This window comes from Alligator sinensis, unplaced genomic scaffold (assembly GCF_000455745.1).
Source record: "Alligator sinensis unplaced genomic scaffold, ASM45574v1 scaffold469_2, whole genome shotgun sequence".
Taxonomy (NCBI): Eukaryota; Metazoa; Chordata; order Crocodylia; family Alligatoridae; genus Alligator; species Alligator sinensis.
Genome location: NW_005842988.1, coordinates 352,276 through 367,511, shown reverse-complemented (window position 1 = coordinate 367,511; position 15,236 = coordinate 352,276). Strand labels below are relative to the sequence as shown.

Below are 15,236 nucleotides of genomic sequence, written 5' to 3'. Positions count from 1 at the left end.
TAACCATTCATTTCCTTGCTTCTAATTGTGGTGTAAAGGCCATGTCAGTAACTAGCTTCACAAGAACATAGGAACTGCCATGTACTGAGCAGACCCCAGGCCCACCTTGCCCGGGCTCTTGTGCCGCACAGCAGCAGAGAGCAGATGCTGAAAGGCAATGAACAGGGTCTGACCAGGGCTTTTCCCACTGTCCCTCTCCTACTTGCAGCCTCCAGCATTTAGCCCCAGGATTGGATGTAGCATCCCTGGGTAGGAACTGCGGGGAGGAGGTGCCTCGGGGCTATCGTAGGGGTCCACTAGGATAGCTTACTCCGTGTGTCCCAAGGCCAAGTGCTATAACCAAGTTGAGCTTGTATCGGCTGGTAGCCGGAGGGAGGCTCCCAGTGAGCTCTGAGTCTCATTCCAGATCATCACTGCCTTGGAGGAAGACCCGACCGCCCAGAAGATGCAGCTTGGCTACCGACTGCAGCAGATTGCTGCTGCCGTGGAGAACAAAGTCACTGACTTGTGACCCCAGCAGATTGGCTGCGAGGCTCTTGGCTGGGGAAGAGATGGACTGCGCTGCTCACGGGCGTTTTACAGCCAGACAGGAGGTCCCGCTCGCTGCCTGGCCCCAGCATCCCTGCGGCGCAGGCGTGTGACCCGAGAGGGGGTGGCCAATCTAACATGGAGTCCAAGCATACTTGTGTCTCAGAGGATCATTTTTTATGGATTTTTTCCTTTCTAAAACGAGCGCTGCTGCTGCAGACTCTCCAGACCAGAGCACCAGGGCCCAGCGGTGTCCTTCAGACACTGTGAATGTGTCACCGAGCCAGACAACACAGGAGCTCCAGGACCAGGCCATGTGTCCGCCCTCTCTGGCCTCCTAGGAGCCCCTGACCTCACGCTGGTGCCATGGACATCCCCGTAGTCTGGCCTCTCACCTGGATGCCACATACCCACCACAGGTCACACAGCCACTATGCGAGGCCCCAGCTGGTGCTGGACCAGTTGCCACATGAGCTTCCCAAGGCCTCTCAGGAACCTGCCGGGATCTTGGGAAGCCCAGTGCAGCCTGGCCTGACCTTATGGAGAGGTGGGCACTTCTCCCGCTATGGCTCAGGGAACCTTCCCTGGTGGTGTCACCCCACACACTGGGGAGATGCCCAGGAGAGCTGGGTGTAGGGAGAAGGGACAGGTTGGAGGGAAGGGGTGATAGTCTCTTGCACTCAGGTTCTGGTCTCCCTCCCTGCTCACGAGCAGTGGGCAGTGCTAGTGGGCGTGACATGCTCATCACAGGATGACCAGCCCTGAGGGTTGTGCCCAGTCCTGGGTGTGAGCAGACCCTACTCTACTGCCTGTTCCCTTGGACTGAAGTTAGCGCAACCTGGCAAAGGGACCAGATGGCTCTGACGCACTGCCCTGTGATCCAGCTATGAGTCTGTCCCTCTGGGTCTCTCCTGCCCAAGAATGCCTTGTGGCTATGCCCCTCCAGCTGGGCCCTGCTGAGGCTGCTGCTCTGAGCTGGACCATGAACGCCCTGGAAGGACAGAGCACGTAAGCGCCGAGGGGGTGCTGCTCTGTGCAACTGTCCTTCACTTGGGTGAGTGTCCCTCTGGGCCAGGCTCTTCTGCCATCCAGACCTGCTGTCAGAGCGGGAGCAGTGCCCTGTGGGCAGAGCTGGGGAGAGGGTCCAGCTTTTCCAGGCACATCAGACTCAAACCCCTTCTGGCCTCCAGCTTTGTGACCTTTCCATCTCACTGATGGCCCCTTCCTGGGGCTTGCAGGGCTGGGCAGGGCAGCTGCAGCCCCAGCAGGCTTGGGAATCTTCTGTCTGAGCCCCTGCAGTGCCCTCAGTCCTGGGTACAGCTAGCGAGAGAAGAGGATTGCCGCGTTCATCCAGCCGCCTGGAGCCAAGCACTTGTCTGACCAGCGCTTCTGCTCGGTCCTTCAGCTTTTCCCTGCAGCCTGAGGGCAGCAGTTGCTGGAGCGTGACACTCTTCTTGCACCTTAACCAAGCTGGGAGGTGTGGCAGGTTCCAGTGCCTCTTTCCTCTGCTCCGCTCCACTCCACTCCGCTCCGCTTATGGAGAGGTCACAGAGCTCTTTTCTCCAGGGAGACTCGTGTGAAAACAGCAATAACAGAAAATACAGATTGGTTAGAAAGTGAGAAAACTGAGCTAAAAGAAGAGGGATGGTTTACGGACCTCTCCAGCTGGAGACTTCTCACCAGCAAAACAGGATGGGCAGCGTGGTTGGGTCTGTAGCACCTCTCCGCCGCGACCGTTCTGCTCAGCCTCTCCTGTTGGGCTGCCCAAGGCCCTCGCAGCCTCAGCCCCCTTTTCAGTCCTTCCGCGAGGGTCAGCTCGTATGTTCAGATGTGCCCCCTGGGGCTCTCAGTCCGTGTCATTCACGTGGTGCCGCTGCAGAGTGAGGTTTTGAGCTTAAAAGTCAGTCTTTTGATAAGCATTTCTGTGTGATGGGGAAGAGCACATAGCAGGTTTGCTCCAGCAGCCCCACATGGTTCCTCCTGCCATTCCCGTCTCCACGGGCTGGCGTGTCATAAGCCAGGGACTTCCATTTCTGCAGGTTGGGTAGGGTCACCTACCCAACCCGGGACCCCGACCACGACTGGGAGCTGGGTCAGGTGTGTGCGCTGCAATGTGCCCTCTGGCTCGGCAGGACGGAGGGAGGTCGCACCCTTCATTATTCTGTCACCACAAAACGCAACTTGTGGGCAGAGCCTTGACCCGCTGTCACAGGTCCGATGCGACTTGCCTCAGGGAGGCAGAGAGAAGTTTGCTTCGAGACCGGGGCAGTGGGATCCAAAGTAGCATTGCCAGGCTGCAGCAGCAACGTCCCGTGGTGGCGGAGCCTGACGAGCTGGGACTGAGCTCCCGCCTCTGGCTGCGGAGTCCCGCTGGCAGCTCAGCTTTCACTTGCACTCGCACGGTTTTCTTTACAACAATAAGGGCTAGAAGCTTTTTAAACAAATGCTTACATTTTGCAGAAATGGGGGGGAGGGAGGGAGGGGCGGGGGATACAGCCAGGGCGTAGCACGTGCCGGCACGCTCCGGTCCCAGCCTGCACTGTGATTCTGCTTTTGGTGCCTTTCTCCCTGGGCTGAGTCCTTTGGTTTCCAGGACACCAGGTGCGTTTGCGCTGATATGTCTGCCCCTTGGGGGAACGTACATTCACCTCCTGTCTCCACGCTGCCCTTCTCTATTCCCCAGTTCGCTGCCATCTGGCTGGCCCCGTGTCCATGCCCTGTTCCTTCTCGTTGAAGTCCTGTCTGAGCCCCTTTGTGCCATCTTTCTCAAATTGGAATTAATTATTAATATAAAAAGCTTGAAAAATCTGAATTTTGTTACATAGTGTAATAACTGTTTGTAGATACGATTGTGAGATGTAGGAATCTATTGGTGAGATGAGAGGTTATGTCTGTAAATAAGCAGTTTAGACCCAAATGATTTTAATAAAGAGAGACTTCTTACCTGAGTAATTCAATAAATGTTAATATACAACGCAGAGCGGGTGTTGCAGGTCTGTGCCACGACACAGGGCGGCTCGCCCCGGCACGGTGCCCTTCGCAGCGCCCGGGAGCGGGCAGGTCTGCACCCAAACCCGCTCGGCTTCAGACACGCGGGTCAGGCCGTGCCGCCGGTCTCCCAGGCTCGTCCCGGCAGGAGCCGCTCTGGTTCTGCGGGGCGTTGTGCACGGCTCCGGCGGCGCAGAGGGGAGTTCGCTCCCGTCTCACGCGGCTGCCGGAGCCAGGCCCTGAGGAGGGAGCGCTGCTGACCTCGGCTCAGCGCTGATGCCCGCTTGGTTTGGAGAAAGGGGCGAGGGACGGGCGTGCTGTCCTCCAGGGCTGCGGCGAGGGCAGAGGAGCGGCCTGGCGTGGCTGCTGCCGCGTGGAGCCCCCGCTGCAGTCGGGCCCGCCTGCAGTTGGTGGCAGAGGCACGTGCTGCATCGCAGGGCGAAAGCCACGGCAGCTGTGGGGGTCTCGGAGCAAGGCTGCCCTCGGGCACGGCCAGGCACCCGGGAGGTGAAATCAAAGAGCTGAGCTCCAGAGCCCCTGGGCCTCGGGAGCGGCGCACCTCCTCCCTCTGCCAGAGCCCTTCCCCGCGGAAAGCGCAGGCACGGTGGCAGCAGCACTGGGGCTGCTCACGGGAAGAGGCCTGTGGCCCTCGTGCCCCTCCTGCTCTGCTGCGCCCCTGCGTGGGCCAGGCGGGCGCAGGGTGGAGGGGCGCGAGGGTCCGAGCACAGGCCAGTCTCGGGTGCAATCACCCCGCCAGTCCCAGCGCTCTCTGTGCGGCACGTGGACGCTTGGCAATGGCCATGAGGCCTGGGCCGGCTCCCGTCGGGGTGGGACCCGGGCTGTGCCAGTGTGGGGCGGTGCCCGGGGCCACGTGGCCCAGCGTGGCCGGGACACGCTCCCGGGCGCTGGAGGAGGGCGAGCGCGAGGGCCAGGAGCAGCAGGCGCTCCCTGTGCCCCGCCGGCCAGGACCGAAGCTCGGAGAAGCTCTAACTTTACACGAGGAGAACCTCTCCCCTGGCGAGAGCCCGGGCAGGGGCAGCAGGCAGCCGGAGCGGGCTGGGCAGGAGCTGTGCTGGCCTTCCCCAGCCTCCCCTTTGCACACACGCTGCTCCCAGGGCTGGGCTGGGCTGGGAGCGCGGCCCGGCTGCTGTGGGCAGAGAGGCCCGCAGCCTCGTGCCAGCCCTGCCCACAGCCCGTGTGCTGCTCCGCTGCGCTCAGCCGGAGGGGCCGACACCAGGCCAAGGTGTGGGGCTGGGGCGGTGCAGCCCTCGTGGAGGACGTGGGTTGTGGGGCCGAGCCTAGAATCACAAGGCTCCAGGCTCCGCGGGCATCTGCCACGCCAGCCTCGCCCTGGAGACCGCTGGGCTGCGGGGCAGGCTGGTTGCAGTGCCGGCTCCTCTGGGAACACACGCATGTGTGCACATGCACATCCATCATGCACGCGGGGAGCATGGCTCCAGGCTGTGATCAGGAGCAGTGGCCCCAATGGGCCTAGAGGCAACGGCTCCTTCCCATCGCGCCCGGGCAGACACGGCCTGCTGCAGAGCCTGGGCGCGCGGGCACCCAGGCCCGGGCTGTGCTGGGCTGCCCCGCAGGCGGGGACGGGGGCGCTGCCCGTCAGCTGTGCCTGGCGCTTTGCGCCTCTGGAGCGTGAAGGAAAGATTTCGTGTTTCCATCTCGGCAGAGCTGTAAATCCTGCTCTATAAATAGCCTCTGCAGAGGCCTGTGTCTCTGGCGGGGCCGGGGGGGCCGGGAGCGGAGCAAAGCTGTTCTAACAGGTGCAGACTTCTGGCTGCCATAAAAAGGCCCCGGCGCAGCTGTCCCCCTGCTCCTGGCTATGCTGGAGCCTGTGCTGCTGCCAGAGCCTGCCGCGACCTGCTCTCACGGCTCGTCCCCGTGGCTGCAGCAGAGCTTGCGCCACGCCACAGCACCCTCCCCGCCCCGGCACTGCTGCGACAGGGCACGGCGGAGCGGTGGGTATCGCGCAGTCCGGAGCCCCTGACGGCGCTGGTCCTGCGTGGAGCTGCTGCAGGTGAGTGAAAGGCTGGGCGCCAGCTGCACTGCTGGGCTGGCTTCTGCTGCACGCGCCAAGGGCTGCACACGGAGGGCTGTGCCCAGCGCACACCCGTCGGACACGACAGCCGCACAGATGGCTCCCGCAAGGCCAGCCACTCGCTTCTCCACAGCCAGAGAACAGGGCTCCCCTCACCAGGGTGCTGTCTTGTGGCGGGGGGCTGGGACAGGCTGTCCCCCTGCCCACCCGGGCACTGCCATGGGTCGGGTGGGCATCGCCCGCAGCGCTCCCCCTTCGCTGGGGCAGAAGGGACCGTTCTGTGCAGCACAAGCCGACTCCGTCCGCAGCTGGACGCGAGCTGGGCAAGGATGCGTTTTCAACCTGCCCGGTCGGTCTCAATTTGAACGCTGCGTTCATCGCCCTGCAGCGCTTTGGGGACACTTCTTCCTTCTCCTTTCGTGACGGCCCTTGCACGAGCACCTCCCTGCGTGCCCAAGAAAGGAGCCTGCCGCCTGGACAGCTGCACAGGGCGTGCTTCCCGGCTAGTGGGGGTGGGGGGCTCCCCATGTTAACCTTTGCTCCTTATTTCTAGTTTGAGCCTGGCTGGTTTCCATCTCCAGCCACTGGCTCTTTTTGCCAGACAATGCTCCCCCCACGGTCCCCTTCGCTGCTGCAGTGAGGGACGAGGCGATCGATGCAGCCTGCGTTCCCGGCCATTGTTCTGGGAGCCGTTCCTAGGGGCCGAAGCATGGGGAGCGGGGGCAGCAGCCGGCAAAGGGAAGCAGAGGAGGGCTTTGCGATCCAGCAGCGTTCACCCGCCCCTGCTCGGGCCTTGCCGGCAGCGTGCGGGGCGGTTTGCTAGAGCGGGCAGCGGCAGAGCCGGCTCTGGGCTCTCGCAGCAATGGGGGAAGCTGCCCCAGGGGAGGCCCAGGAGCTGGGCAAGGCGGTCTGAGGCCAGGCGGGCAGCCCTAGGCAAGGCAGCGCCGGTTTAGTGCAAAGCGTGGACTTAGGTGTGCGCAGAAGGTGCCCGATGCCCGCCAGGCCGGCGCGGAGGCAGAGGTTGGCGCAGGGCGCTGCACCGGCCCTGCCGCAGCCGCCGTAACGCTGTGGGGCCGAGTCTATTCCCACACCCGTGCTTGTGTCGCGCGTCTGGCCGTGGTATCGGGCACTGGGCAGCAGCCTCGACCCTGGTCACAGCCTGTCCTAGGGGCCGGGGCCTGGTCGAGGCTGCGGCGGGCTGCCGGGCTGGAGGTTTTGCAGCCCAGCAACTAGTTCATGCTGAAAGAGCCCGGGAGAGGCTGCGGCAGGTCTTCACGGTGCCCGGTCAGCAACCTGCCCCTCCCTCTGCCCTGCCCGCCGGAGCTGGGAGCGCTCTCGGCACGAGGCCGGGGCACTGCTGCCCAGCGAGGGGATGCCCGGCCTCTCCCTGATCCCCTCTAATCCCGCTGACAGTCCGAGAGAGGCAGCAGGAAACCTGAGCTCCGGCCAGCTGTGTGCAGCCAGGAGCTCGGCTCTGCCTCCCTCCTCCGAGCACTCAAAATAATCTCTCAGCCCTCAGGAAATTCCAGAAATGCTCCTGCGCCGCTCTGGGGCACGGGGGGGCGGCCGCGGGCAGCGGGGAAGTGTGCGGGGGCCTGCCCAGGGCGAGCCAGGTGGCACGTACGCGTCTCTTGGCAGGAGCTTGCGCCGCAGCCAGCCTGGAGGTCTGCAGCAAGCTGCAAGGCATGGAGCAGGCTGCCGAGGACGAAGGTGAGCAGGGGAAGGGCGGCGCGTTGGAGGCCTTGGTGCCCAGGCCTGGTGGAGGCAGCCGAGCTGCGCCGGGCAATGGGCAGCCCCTGGGGTCAGCCTGCCCTCCCCGGCTCGGCGGCGCCGGAGCCTGGCGTGCTAACGGTGCCCTGTTGTTGCAGGAGGCCACCACCCCGCACAGCAGGGAGACGTGCTCCACGGGCGCTACCAGGTGCTGCAGCGCCTGGGCTCCGGGTACTTCGCCACCGTCTGGCTGTGCCAGGACCGGGCGTGAGTGACCAGACAGAGGCGCCGACGACGGGAGGGACTGGGCAGGGGGAAGGGCACAGGGGACCATCGCCGGCAAGAGCGGGCGGCAGCAGGGAGCACCCCCCCCGGCAGACCGGCGTGGCAGGGGCCGCGCGGACCTAGCAGCCAGGGCTGTGCTGTGAGCGTGTTAAATCTGCTGGTAGCAATGAGGGCCACTTTTACCTTCTGCTTACAAAGATCCCTGCTTGCTCCCGGGGCTGGAGTCACTCCTCTGAGGGCGCAGACAGGGGTCCCGGGCAGAGGGACAAAGGGGCTGCAGGGCCGTGCGGGAGCTTGGCTCCTGGCAGGGCTGGGCTGTGCCTGTGGCTGCAGGCTCCTCCTGGCGTGTTGCTGCGTGTCCTGCCCCAGCGGTGCCCAGCCCAGGCCAGGCTGGCCCGAGCCAGGGAGCGCACAGGGCCCTGCAGCTGCTTGGACAGCAATGCCAGAGGTGAGGGAGCGGGCGGCGCGGCTGGGCTGTCCTTGCAAGAGCTGGCCATGGCTATGCTTCCTTCCCAGGGAGAAGCGTCATGTTGCTGTGAAGGTGGCCAAGGGCGGTGAGGCCTTTGCTGATGCAGCCCAGGACGAGATCTCTCTTCTCCGATGTGTACGTGCACGGCCCAGGGAGCACGCTGGCTCCTTGCGTCCCAGCGCTCCGGCATCACAGCCCCTATAGGACCTGCCCTGTCCTGAGCTGCTGCTCGCGGCCTGGAGGGAGCCAGGCTGGCTGCAGGGAGATCACACTGAACTCTGCAGACCCGGGCCTCCGCACAGCGCTTGCTCCCGGAGCAGCCCCAGGGCTTTGGGCCCACTGCGTTCAGGATCCTCTGCTTGCTTCCGATTGCTCCCCCAGCTTCCTGCTGCAGGAGGAATCCCTCCTCCCTCCCGTCACGCTGGGAAGCCGGTGAAAAAATCCTGGGGTGGCAGCAGAAAGACAGGGCTGGTGAGCAGCAGGAAAACGAGGGCATGAAAGCAAGGACCTCAGCACAAAAGGCTTGTGCAGCAGCCGGCAGGCTGGGTCCCGCACACCGCAGAGACCCGCAAAAGCCAGGACAAGGCAGCAAAGAGTAAAACTGGCCCCTAAGAGAGCCTGAGCCGCTTTCTGCCGCTGCCCACGGCTGCCTCCTAAGGTAGGGGCACCTGTTTGTGTCTCCGCTAGGACCCCTGGAGATAGCTTGACCTTTCAAGCCCGTAATTCTCTACTTCTTAGGGTCTGGCTAAACAATGATGCTGGACTGGCTTAATCCTAATCAGCTGAGTTAAACGAGCACGTGTGACTCCTGTGCGGGGTTGCTTACCTTAGGTTCAAAATGGGGCTGGTTTAGTTTAGGAATTTACCAACCCAAACTAAGCTGATTTAAGTCAGGGTTCAAGCAGTGCAAGAAAGGCCATGAAGTTGTAGTAGTTTGATTTAAAGAGTAGAGAAATTATCCCAGCAGTTATCAGGAAAACGGTGCACTTAGACCTGGCTGCATACTTTACTAATAGTTCAGATGCTATTTAGCAGTATTTAGCCAACCGTGCCTCCCCGTGCTGGCCGAGCGCTCTGCGGTGGCAAACTCGCACAGTCCAAAAGGAAACGTGTCGGGGAGATATTCTCCCACTGGACCAACAGGGCTGTATACCAAATCAGAGGCCACACGTTTCTAGCCGGCTGGCTTTCAGGGGGATGTTATGATTATTTATGGCACGGAGACAGCAGCTCTGCATCCACGGCCCCGTAGGAGACACTGTTCGGACAAAGAGCAGAGGGACAGGCCCTGCCCCAAGGCGTTCCCAGCCTGACCGGGGGGAAACAGATGTGGGTGCCTGAGTTACCCACGGGGCCGGTCTGGTTGGCCTGACGCGCTGCAGCGTGCAGCAGGGCAGCCCTTCAGTAACCGCGAGAGCTGCCCTTGGCAGGGCCAGCCGTGGGCTGCTGGCAGTGGCGAGCGCCTGGAGGGAGGCACGCGCTGAGCTACGCAGACGCAGCAAAACGAAGTGTGCAGAACTAGCCTGCCCAGTCCATGCTGCGTAACCCGGAGGAGATTCACCCGGGGCAGATTAGCCCACGTGACTGGACTCTGGTTTCTTCCCTGCTGCATGTCACCAACAGGAAGTGCAAGGAAGCATGCCAAGGAGCGAGAAACGCCCCCACGCAGAGCTCTTACTGCAGGAAGAGCAGCCACTCCGGGGCCCCAGAGTCCAGCTGGCACCTTGCTGCTGCTGCTGCTCAGATATCGTGGTGGGCAGCAGGATGGGGAGAGTGTCCCAGCCCACACGTTTCATGATATGAGCTCCTCTGAATTGTCTCCCAGGTCAACAGCATGAAGAAAAAGGACCGGGCAGGAGAGAACATTGTCCATTTATTAGATGACTTCAAAATGATTGGAGTGAATGGCTTCCATATCCTTCACCTCTGACTACCGTGGCTGTAAGGGGTGGGCCGCAGGCCGCGTCAGAGAGGGAGCGTGTGATGGCAGCATGGAGGCCTCGGTGTCAGCCTCGTGGGACGGGCGGGCTTGAGGTGGCAGCCGGCGCTGGAAGAACGTGCTGGCTGTAGGGCAGCAAGGGGGCTGGAGCGAGGGGACAGCCTGGCTGTCCTAGCGAAGGCCAAGGGGAGCATCTGGTGCTTTCTGTCTGTGCATCCCTGACTCTGTCTTACATGTGTGCTCGGTCTTTGAGTTGCTGGGTCCCTCTCTGCGATGCCTGATGAGGATCCACGGTGCCCAGGGCCTCCCCTTGCCTTTTGTGAAGAAAGCCTTGCTGCAGGTGAGCCCAAAACGCTGGAGGGTGAGGCTGCAGCTGCGGGGCTGAGGGGCAGCAGGGCAGGGTGGGCAATCCAGGAGCCTAGTAGGATGCTAAGGGTTGGTTATTCCAGTGTGGTTTTGCCTCGAATGTCAGTGCAGTTCCTGCGCGATCAAGCGAGTCTCCCTGCTGAGCCATGCACTGGCCTCTTGCCTGAACTTCCTGGGCTTCCCATGCAAAGCATTGAAACACCTGCCCGCATGCAGCGCGGCTCCCTCCACGGTGAGTTCCCGTGGAGCGGAGTGCACGGAGAAGAGGTCCAGCGCTGGAAGGAAAGCACTGGCCTGTTCTCTCCGGATGGAAGGAAACGACGAAAAGGAAAAAGCCCAAGAAAGAACGAACACAGCAAAAGCCAAGTGGGGACCTCCGTTCCCGGGGCAGCCAGACCATTGGCACTCCGACTGCGCCAATAAGCCCCTCGCTCCGGTTGTTGTGTCAGCCTGACGCGTCTCATTAGCTCATCAACAGGCTGGGCAGCAGAGCCCTTCCCCGCTGACAGCTGCTTTACCTTGTGTTCTCAGCTGCCCGCTTGCTCTGCGCTGCACGGCCGCTCTGCCTTGCAGCCGGGGCATGCTGCTCCTCAGAGGCAGGCGATGCCTGGTCTGTTTGCCCGACCTCGCAGAATTCTTCACTAAGAAAAGCTAACGAATACCCATGACGCTGCCAGGCCAGGACAGGTAGATGAGTTTGTTAAGATAGCCAAAGGGAAGAGGAAGTAAAGGTAGACTTTAAATGGGCCAGGTGTTGCAACCCCCTTCTGTTGAACTGCACGTGGGCTGGGATTCATCAGTGTTGTGCTAACGCTTGGGAACTTGGGGCAACCGCGCTGAGCCCTTAATCTCACTGGAATTTTAAAAGGGCCCCGTCAGCTGGTCCAGGGAGGGCTTTTGCTGACCCGTGCCCAGGCAGCTCGCCACAAACACTGCTGAGATGTCATGCTGCAGGATCGCCTGCCTGGAAACCTGGTGCAGCGCAGTCTCTTCCGGACTGTTGGCTCATCAGGCGCCTCGTGCAACGCAGGGACACGTGGGACAAGCTGCCTGCCACATCCATACTTTCCACTGACAGAACAGGAACCTCTCCTGGCTTCTGCTGCCCTGACGCCATCATGGAAAATTCTCTCTGGCCCCTCAGCACCGACAGCCTGTCGACAAGCTGGCCTCAGGACCAGTCGGGAGCAGCACCAAGGGCAAAATGCACAGCATGGAGCATAGCTCCACCTTGGCCATGGGACGTATCTCCACCCTTCTCATAACATTTAAAGTGCCACTAGTGATTTTACTCAATGCTCTTTCCTTTCAGAGGCCATGCTCCTGGTCCCACAGGGTCTGCTTTTCTTTGCACCACTGCACCCAAAGAGCTTCCTGCTCCTGGGGACGCCAGGTCCACGTTGCTCAGATTTTTCCCATGCCCTCCACGCCCAACAGTGGAACTGTTGGTTCTGTCACACGGGTCCCACTAGTCAGCGCCTGATCTTGGATGCCTGAATGCCTATGTCAAGCTGGCTTATAGGATTCCTTATAGAGCAGCACTTTCCTACAAGGTCTCGTCCTGCACGTGGTTTTTTTTTCCCAACACGCAGAAAACAGTCTTTTGTGCTGGACTCTCTCAACATGAGCAGAAGCTGCGGCAAGTGTCCCTCAGCATCACTCTGTGACCTGCTCTCCTGTGCCCCCAGGTCCTGGCAGGATTGCACTTCCTGCACAAGCACTGCCGTATCATCCATGCAGACATCAAGCCAGAGAATATCCTGCTGCACGCGAGCGAGGCGAGTCTGCAGAGCTTTCTATTTGATGCAGATGCCTGGAACCAGAGCCCAGGTGTGGGTCCACTGAGGTCAGGTAGGCTGGGAGAGGGGGGCAGGGACCGCTAATTCCTCCCAGGAGAGAGCACTTCCCTGCACACCCTACGCCAGGGGTGGTGCACAGAGACTTTGCAGCAAAGCAAGAGAGACACTATGGGAGATTATTGGCTGTTGGGAGCACACTGATGTCTGTGCTGGCAGGTCTTTCCAGATTTCAGGAGTCTTCCCATCTGAATCAGTGCTGGCAGGTCTTTCCAGATTTCAGGAGTCACCCCATCTGAATCCCCTGCCAGCCATGCAAGCCCAGTGAAGGTCTGCTCATATGCAGGCATGCTGCCAAAAACCAGTTTGTGTATAGGAAGTACTGCAAAATGAGGAACCTTGCACCTCACTTGTCTGTAGCTTCAGAGCAAATACAACCTTGCAGTACGATGCAGCTCCACTTTGTATAGCACTCGCATGCTACTTGTAATCCAGACTGCTCAGTTGTCACTGTCCAAAGGCCCACACCCCGACAGGGTTACGCAAAAGCTAAGTCCTGTCTCTGGTCTATATCTCCAGCATGTTTCTGAGGTTGACAGGTTCACTGTGTCCCAACTAACTGAGGTGGCACTGACTTCTCAGGGTCCTCTCAGCTCCATCCTTCTGGCAGTGGGTGATACGTAAGCAGTTCACGGGGCTTACTCTTCCTGTGTCCTGTTGCACCCAGGACAACCTGTGCACCTGGGACCAACAGGTTTCACAAGACAAAAGCAATGCTCCCCATGCTCTCTTGCTGTTGTTTTTCCTTCTTTTTCTTCTGCTTTTGTGTGCTAGTTCCTAGGACTCGTGTGAAATAAGCCCTCAGATGTGATCCACCTTTTCTCTGCAATTTTATTCAGCAACAGCCACAGTTGAGATGTGCCTCCTGGCACCAGGAGCTGACCTGCAGTGTCCTCCCTGATGCAGGTCCCAGCAAGGCTCTGCTGTTTGCCGTTGGTCCTGGCAAAGTGGGTGAACCAGGACTGACTGCTTGGTCGCTTTCTCCAAACCACTCTCTCAGAGTCCATCTAAAATCCATGTTCAAAGATTTGAACATGTAGACTGTAGACTGCATTTCTCCTGGCATGGAAATAGGTGCAACATGCTAGACAGCAGCAGCATTAGGCCTTAAAATGCTGCAACTCATGGGAACAGCATGAGGAGCTGGGGACAATATCACTCTCCTGCTATTCCTGCTCTGTGGATGTCTCTCTGGCCTGGAGCGCACACCCTGCTCCATACGCACGTCAGCACCACCCACCACTGTCACTGCAACCCTGTCTTTACCCGTAGTCCCCATAGTTGTGACTGCTCAGCTCTGCAGGAGAATGGCAGTGCTGTCTCAGCTAGCCAGCGGACACTCCCCTCCTCCTCTTCATCTAAAACAGTGCTTTTCAATCTACGGTTTTTGGACCCCTGGGGGTCTGCAGACTATGTCTAAGGGGTCCACAAAACATGACTACGATTAATCAAAAGTATGGGAATACCCACTTACTGGGTCTGCACCTCCATTTGCAATATTTTAGGGGGCTGCAAATGAAAAAAGGTTGAAAACCACTGATCTAGACGCAGGCTCCATCACTGCAGCAGGAACGCTGTATGATAGAGCTCGTCTCGCGCGGTCTTTTCCAAGAACCAAATCAAAAAGTATTTGGTCACCGCACAACTATGTGGCTGAGCAGGTTCTGTCTGAGGTCTGTGCCCAGCAGGGATCACATTTCCTCTTGCGGAGGGTAAAGGCAGGCACTGTGGACCCTCTTCTCCTCTGAGGCTGCCCGGCAGAAGAGGACGAGCTGTGTGAGCCGATTCAGGTCGTGACGCTCCACGTTCTTTCAAAAACCCTCTTGCAGGGTTGTTCGTGTCCTCTCCTAACTAAATGGAAGTGACAAATCAGGGCTGGATAAAGAGGAACGGTCTCTCTGGTGCTGTAGGGATTGGGGGGCTAAAAAGCATCAAAGGCACCAAGGCGCACATGAATGATCTGTGACGAGCGATGCACCTGCTGGCTTGGAGAGGGGCCGATGTCTGCCTCTGTTTTGTGCAGGGGATGATCTCGTGCGTCAGTTGGAGCCCTGCGATATAATGAAACTGGGAGTGAAAATCGCAGACCTAGGCAGTGCGTGCTGGACAGTGAGTCTGTCTCAACTCTTACTCTTGTGATACAGGATCACGCCCTCCCCTCTCATGTCTGACCCTGCTCTTTGGTGTCCGTCTGTCACGACACCACCCTCTGAAAAGAGACCGATTGAGCTTGGCACGCGTGGGTTGCGCTCAGCACTGCTGGCTCGGGGCTGGGCTCTCCAGGCCAGGGCAGGCTGCAGTGTTTGGGAAGGGCGCGTGGGCACAGGGCAGGGGGGAGTCAGCTTCTAGAGCTAGAAACCCCAGCTAGCGGTGAAGGAGAGCTTGCTCCAGGGGTTGCTCGGGCTCAGCCCGGGAGTCTGCCGTGTCCGGCACGGCCGGGGGGTGCTCGGTGTGTTCAGCCCACGGCCCCCCGGGCCTTGCGGCGACACCGCTCACCCACGTCGCGGGCCCCACGCGCAGCAGCTTGTTTCTGTTCCAGTACAAGCCCGTCTGCAAAGAGATCCAGACTCAGCCGTACCGAGCCCTGGAAGTTCTTCTTGGCTTAGATTACAGCACTCCCGCAGACATCTGGAGCACGGGCTGCCTGGTAGGCACTCGCGCCGCGGGGGTGCGTGTGCCTGTGCCTGCAGCGCGCCACGCGTGCGGAGCGGGACTACGGCCACGCCTGCGGGAACCGTTGTCCTTAAACATCAGGGTCTCTCGCTGCATTTGGGAGCAAGGCTCCCTCCTGCCAGCCAACACTCGTGTGCGCGAGACAGGGGCCCTGCAGCCGGCCCTCCCCGGGCTGGGCTGGGCACGCGCGGGCCGGGGCTGCGGGGCAGAGGCTGGGCGCCGGGGCAGGGCGGCGCGTGACTCGGCTCCCGTGCAGGCCTTCGAGATGGTGACCGGCGAGCGCCTGTTCGACCCCCGGCCCGGGGACTGCTGCTCCCTCGACGAGGGTAGGGCCCGGACCGGGGCGGGGGGGGGGGGGGGGCCGCGCCG

At 60.8% G+C, this 15,236-nt stretch overlaps 2 protein-coding genes across 9 annotated transcripts in view; both read left to right on the top strand.

Moving 5' to 3' along the window:
- Window positions 1-3,499, top strand: part of PLXNB1 (plexin B1) — a 62,765-nt gene extending 59,266 nt beyond the window's left edge. For all 6 annotated transcript variants that reach the window (XM_025192957.1, XM_025192961.1, XM_025192959.1 and 3 more), the window contains one exon: window positions 407-3,499. In XM_025192957.1, coding sequence (XP_025048742.1) covers window positions 407-511 — 105 coding nt within the window. In that variant the 3' untranslated portion in view covers window positions 512-3,499. The remainder of the gene's footprint in view (window positions 1-406) is intronic.
- A 1,640-nt stretch (window positions 3,500-5,139) lies between these two features.
- LOC112548190 (SRSF protein kinase 3-like) lies at window positions 5,140-12,384 on the top strand. 3 transcript variants are annotated; one of them, XM_025192975.1, is made up of 7 exons: window positions 5,140-5,548; window positions 7,208-7,279; window positions 7,438-7,546; window positions 8,081-8,168; window positions 9,859-9,946; window positions 10,206-10,312; window positions 12,027-12,384. In XM_025192975.1, the coding sequence occupies exons 2-7, from the start codon at window positions 7,255-7,257 to the stop codon at window positions 12,219-12,221; spliced, it is 612 nt and encodes a 203-aa protein (XP_025048760.1). In that variant the 5' UTR covers window positions 5,140-5,548; window positions 7,208-7,254; the 3' UTR covers window positions 12,222-12,384. The 3 variants fall into 3 exon arrangements, with proteins under 3 accessions (XP_025048760.1, XP_025048758.1, XP_025048757.1); XM_025192973.1 differs by having other exon boundaries at window positions 7,082-7,279; XM_025192972.1 differs by lacking the exons at window positions 5,140-5,548; window positions 7,208-7,279; window positions 7,438-7,546 and having other exon boundaries at window positions 7,633-8,168.
- The last annotated feature ends 2,852 nt before the right edge of the window (window positions 12,385-15,236 follow it).

What these genes read in the sequence shown, in the direction of transcription:
- LOC112548190 (XM_025192972.1), top strand. Translation starts at nt 7,731, where the DNA reads ATGAGGGCCACTTTTACCTTCTGCTTACAAAGATCCCTGCTTGCTCCC. An exon ending in GATTGGAGTGAATGGCTTCC is followed by an intron (nt 9,947 to 10,205) that starts ATATCCTTCACC and finishes ACTCTGTCTTAC; the next exon opens with ATGTGTGCTCGGTCTTTGAG. An exon ending in TGAAGAAAGCCTTGCTGCAG is followed by an intron (nt 10,313 to 12,026) that starts GTGAGCCCAAAA and finishes CTGTGCCCCCAG; the next exon opens with GTCCTGGCAGGATTGCACTT.